At 27.3% G+C, this 6,000-nt stretch overlaps 1 protein-coding gene across 1 annotated transcript in view; it reads right to left on the reverse strand.

Moving 5' to 3' along the window:
- Positions 1-4,364, reverse strand: part of LOC121113780 (deoxynucleoside kinase) — a 50,705-nt gene extending 46,341 nt beyond the window's left edge. Inside the window, exon 1 of the mRNA XM_040707642.2 lies at positions 4,097-4,364. Within this exon, the coding sequence (XP_040563576.1) occupies positions 4,097-4,188 (92 nt within the window). The 5' untranslated portion in view covers positions 4,189-4,364. The remainder of the gene's footprint in view (positions 1-4,096) is intronic.
- Positions 4,365-6,000: the final 1,636 nt, after the last annotated feature.

The following is a 6,000-nucleotide window of genomic DNA, read 5'->3' on the forward strand; positions in this document are numbered from 1 at the left end:
TTATTTGCTGCTATTTGATAATTTTGAATTCTGAAGAATTCTGGCCCCTTCCCCTGTTGTGTGGTCACTGTTTATTCGTCTCACTTGGAAAAAATATCATCTAATGACACATATTTTATCAGGAGCATATAATGAAGAAAAATGATTTAGGAAACAAAAATTATGTATTTTTACCTCCAATTGATTTTGTTGCATACTTAAGAAAAGAAGTACTATTATGTTTTAATAGTTTTTCAAGACACTAAACTATACGAAATTAAATAACAATTACATCCATGAAAAACATCGAATCATTTTTAAATATTATTATTATGAATCAATTATACAAGTTTAGGCTCTTGAAACAGACTAGTTTAAAATATCGAAAATACCAATTGCTAGAGTTGACATTTTTGTAAAGAAAAAATGAGCGCAAAAAGAAGGGGAGAGTCAAATATAGGTACATTTGAATGAAGACCCTTCTTAACATCAGCTGCCTGTTATAATTTTGGAGAGAGAAAATTAATTTCTGTTATAAAGAGGAGCCCCTGCTACATTTAAAAATAACATTAATACAGTGAAAATATTATAATTATATCTAAAATAATTTATATTTATTTCATTATGCCTTTTTAAATCAATTTACACACCAAAGATAGGCGGAGAATTCTTCTTTTAGAGGAAGATGTGAACACACACACACGTTGAGTAAATAATAAGCAAAAAAAGAAAAAAGAGCACACGCATCCTACATTTTTGCTTTTTTTTTTAAATCGCTAAGCTTAGTTTTTTCTTTACGTACATCCCCTCTTTACCCATGAATAAAACACAAAGAAATCTTAATTGCGTATATCAATATTTTCTTCCAAAAAAAAGAAAAAAAGTCCAAAATTAACTGATAGCACCATGCAACAAAATTTTGTCCTAAGAACGCCCGCTGGCTATAATCCCCGTGTATTATCGTTATTTAAGCCGTAGAATACGAACATGACAATTGAAACCTTCCGCTTCAATAGGTTTACAATTCAAATACTTTTTTATACCATTTTTAGGTTATAATTACGATTCAGAGGCATATTTCGACGTCAAATAATTTTTAAATCAAAATTAAAGATTGATAACAATTGATAAAAAATATTCCATCATTCAAAAGATAAATTAAATTTTAGTTTATCCTCCATATATATCCTACAAAATGTGTCAATCATACAAAAATTAAGTAAAATGAAGGATCTTACTTGGACACTAATATTTTTGCATATTTTTTTTCCCCCAATTGCCTTATATTATAGCTTAAACTAAAGAATAAAAATTATGACTATTGCAAATGTACAACAAGTGTGAAGTGTGACTAGTATTCGATCGGTCCTATTCCCTAATGACTCTTTTCCTCGACCTTTGAGTTGTTTTTTTTTATCGGTCCCATCTTTTTTACCATTCAACAGTCCTAAGGACCGATACCTCGATCTTTCCGTCCTAGCAAACGTTGTAGCTATTCTTCAATCATAGGATTGATTAATATATTAGTAGAAACGAAGAAAATAATAAATGATAGCTAGAACGTATAATAATAAATTCTAGCCACACAACTCCTACTTAAAACTTGAGCTATTTGGTCCCATAAAAGAGATTATGTTGAACAGCTGAAAGGACTAGGTTCCGCTGTTGTATTTATCATAAAAACTCATAAGGACCAGACTGATAGGACACCCGTCTTTTTAGTTTTTTAGACCGATCCAAAACTAATTGTAAGACATTCTGTTAATATTATATCAAAAAGCATATAAGGTTAAATAGTTAAAATATAATAAATAATTATAATTAATTCATCATTAGCAAGCATGAAATTAAGAGGTCATGAATGAAAATAGAGACACAAAGAAAAAAAAGAAAAAATATTGATGTAATTTGCTTTATGTAATTTCAAACGTTATGGAGTTAGATATGATTGGTTTATGGTCTATTTTCCGGTATCCCAGGTTATTCCGATAATAAATAGCTATATTTTGGCCTATTTGCAACAACTCAACATAAATTTAAGCTGGGCTTAAATTGAACAATCCTTTTTCATTATAGCAGGGGCATCTTGAAAAAAAAATCGAAAATTTTTTTTTAATTTTTTTTATTTCGAAAATCCATAACTATTGCTATAAAATTTCTTAAATTTAATTTTTAGAAAATTAAATTCAATTTAAAATATTAAATTTTGGGAAAAAAAATCCAAAAATCCACAGCTCTTCATAAAAACTTAAATTTTTTGTCAAAAATTTTCAAAAATCTATAGCTATTGACAAAAAATTAAACTTTATGGAAAAAAAATTCAAAAAACTATGGCTACACACAAAAAATTTAATTTATTTTTAAAAAAAATAAAAAATCCACAGTTATTCACAATTACTTAAGCTTTATGGAAAAAAAAAATCAAAAATCCATAGTAATTAAAAAAAAATCAAAAATCCACAGCTGTTCAAAAAAAAAATTGAAAAAAATTATAAAAATTTCATTTCAAATATTAGTTTTTTTTATATTTGGGCGGGGGATCTACAGGCATTCCACCCTCTCCTCCCCCCTCTGGTAGCCTCTATATAAATGTAATAACGAGATATCGATATTACCCAGGATCCTGTAATTGAAAAATGTGTTTCCCCGGAAATGAGAAACCGTACTATGTATGTTGACATATTATTTAAAGGTATATACGTGATAATTTTATGCATCAGTGAGGTTGCCAACAATCATCTATGTGATTAAACCTAACAAGCCTCTTTGTAAGTGAAAGATAAAGATATTTGAATTAATTACATGTGATGCTTCGAAGTGTTTTGATACATAATGTAAAATTAAATAAATAATACTTAACAACTTGTTGTATATAAGGTTTTTGCAACAAAATTAATAATGAGTACTCTATAGGGGAGACGGAGACAGTTTCAACTGGGTACGGCTCAAACAATCCCTTCTTCTCGATAATAAAAAAAGCTACAGTCTTAAAATTTACGTGACCATTGTATAATATAACTAAAAATATTGTGAAAAAAGTGTATAATTTTATTTCATTTTTGTATGAGGTATTGGGTAAAAACTATTCTGGAGGGGAATAATTAGTTTTTTTTTTATAATTAATATTTTTGTAATAATGTAGTTTGTGGTGCAATGAATATCAATCGGAAGATTGATATTTTTAAAAATTTGTATATTTATCCAAAGCTATTCACACAAAAATTAATTTTTTTGGAAAAAAATTTCAAAAATAAATAGGCATTCTTAGAAAATTATATTTTTTGGAAAAAATTCTCAAATTCAAAGTCATTTGCAAAAAATTTTGGAAAAAAATTTCAAAAATTAAATTTTGAATATAAAATTATTTTAAAAAAATTCAAATAATCCATTTTTTGGAAAAGAAATTCAAATAATCCATTTTTTGGAAAAGAAATTCAAATAATCCATTTTTTGGAAAAGAAATTCAAAAATACAGAGTTGTTCTGAAAAAACTGAAAAATAATTCTTATTTCAGTAGTTGAGTCTTATTTTATTCTTAAATCCATTTGATGAAGTTTAATCAAGGTTTATTGGAGAAATGTTGATTTTATGTATTAAAAATGACCCTCAAGACCCATCACTTTTGATGTAATTTATAATGTAAATGAAAATTATCTATAGGTCCGTTCTGTTACAATTTGGGGAGTTTAAGTATAAACAATTAAGTCAAAAACAAAAAAAAATTGCAACTGTCTCGGTCAACCTACTATTTAGTAGTAGATATTTGCACATTACATGGATTCATTAGTTCATCCTTTTGCAACCATAATTAAAATAAGGTCTCATTCAATCAGTTGCACTTTACCATATGAAATAAGCAATACTTACCTTCCTAGTAGATATTTCATAATCAAAAACCCTTGGCCTATCTCTCAAGCTCTTTATTTTATGTAATTAATGACTGAATTTGACTTACATATAATATTTTGATAGTAATTTCATTTTTTTATTATTATTATTAATGGCTTTTAAACTAATTATGCGAATCATTGAATGAAAAATTATGTAATATATTCTTAAGTCAAATGAAACAACTCTACATTTTATGTATACAAAAATGAGAAATAAAGTAACATACCCTGGAGATCCATCAATAACGGATAGACCATTTGAAAAAGGTAGATTGATGTAGGATAGAAAGAATAGAAATCCAAGAAGTCCAGCCCTCATTTTTCCTAGGAGATGCACTTACTTTATGAGTAATTTATATATGTATACTGTGTTTAAGTGAGAAACGCGTATACAATTTGTTCTATAAAAAATTGATGAACTTTTCAAGTAAAAGTTTATACACAACACCCATACTGAATATACGAGTATATTACTATCATATCCATACAATATATATATTTATAAGGGACCATCGACACAAAAATAATTTGTGAGGTTGCGTAGAAATGTAAAAATAAAATGTTCCGAATAATATAATGCTCAAATTATATTTAAACTTTTTTTTTTTTTTTATAAAATCTTTTATTATTGTATCCACTGTGACAGTGGATGTAATTTGTCATTGTTTATCATTAATATTATTATATGAAATCACTGTTTGCAAATGTCTCAAACGCAGGAAATGAAGCGTTTTTTTAAAGAGTGTACCTACTGTATTTATTTAAATAGCATTATCATGCTATCTGTGGGTTGTTTTTCTTGAAATATAATTCGTGTCATGCTGTTTTGAATCTCTTTTTTTTTAATAATTCAAGTTATCTTATTAAATCTAATATAAAGCTTTTAAACAGATTAGGAATTTATAAGCAGACAATTTTTCTTTTTTAATATCTACTATAAATGTATATTATACATGTAGAATAATTAAGCCTTAAATATCTTCATGCACAATCTTATATTTATTCTAATTAATTACTCTTTTTATTACATCTGTGCTTAGGTATATATTGCCATTAATATTTAACGTATTATGTATATTCTTTCTAATAAAATGTAAATTACACGTGTAATATCTATAATTTTACATATTTATTAACCTATATGCATATTATGCAAGCTTTTTAAGTATGCATACTTTATTTTAAAGGCTTCAAAGGTAATAAAAAATATTCAAAGGGATTTTCATTAGATAATGAGATCTCATTTTGACCAAAAAAATTAACTAAATTTGTAGTAGAATTTAGTGATATTAAGAAATTGATGAATGGTATCACTTTTTGGACCGTATTTGCTTCATTTTTGATACAATCCTTACCGGTACTTTCATATATGAACAAGTACTATTATTGGATCGGACTGATTTGCTAATCTTACATTATTTTATTTTCTGTTTAATGTTTTTCCGTGGAATCTTCATTCAACCGTCCTAAGGGCCAATAAGTCGGTCCTTCAGTCCTATGTTATTTTCGTCACTCCTAGCTAGGGATGAAGGATATAAAATCATAGAAAATACTAAAGGATTGCTAATACGTTAAACGCTAAAGTATTTAACGTTTTAGCCGCACACTTTCTACTTTCAACTTCAGGGATCTTGTCTCTCTAAAGGAGGCTATGATGTACTGATAAGAACCGATCCTAGGACTGACAAATTTTATTAGGACCGGACTGATTAGACTACAGTCTTTATAGTTTTTTCAGACAATTTTTCAAGTATTTGTACTATGTGGACAAATAAGTTTTAATCAGGCTCGTGTCTACGGGAGGGAGCTATTTTGGTAAAAAAAATGAAAATATGTTGTCAAAATTTGAAATGAATAAATCATTCCTTGTTGTAATTATTATTTACAATTTTTCCAGGTTCACTTCTAGATTGTTATAGTTAGGGTCTGTTATCCCAAGCACTTTTTAGTGAGCTTTTATTTTTTTTGTTAGCGAGCTGACCCGTGTTTATTAATAAAGCTGTAACAATTATTATTTCATTCTGTAGGAAATAACATATACCGAGTACGGCGAAAAATTCTTTAGACTTTCAATCTCGAGCTTTTTCAAGATGTATTTCAGCAATCAGTTGTTATAGGTTATGTCAATGAT

Source organism: Lepeophtheirus salmonis, chromosome 2 (assembly GCF_016086655.4).
Source record: "Lepeophtheirus salmonis chromosome 2, UVic_Lsal_1.4, whole genome shotgun sequence".
NCBI lineage: Eukaryota > Metazoa > Arthropoda > Copepoda > Siphonostomatoida > Caligidae > Lepeophtheirus > Lepeophtheirus salmonis.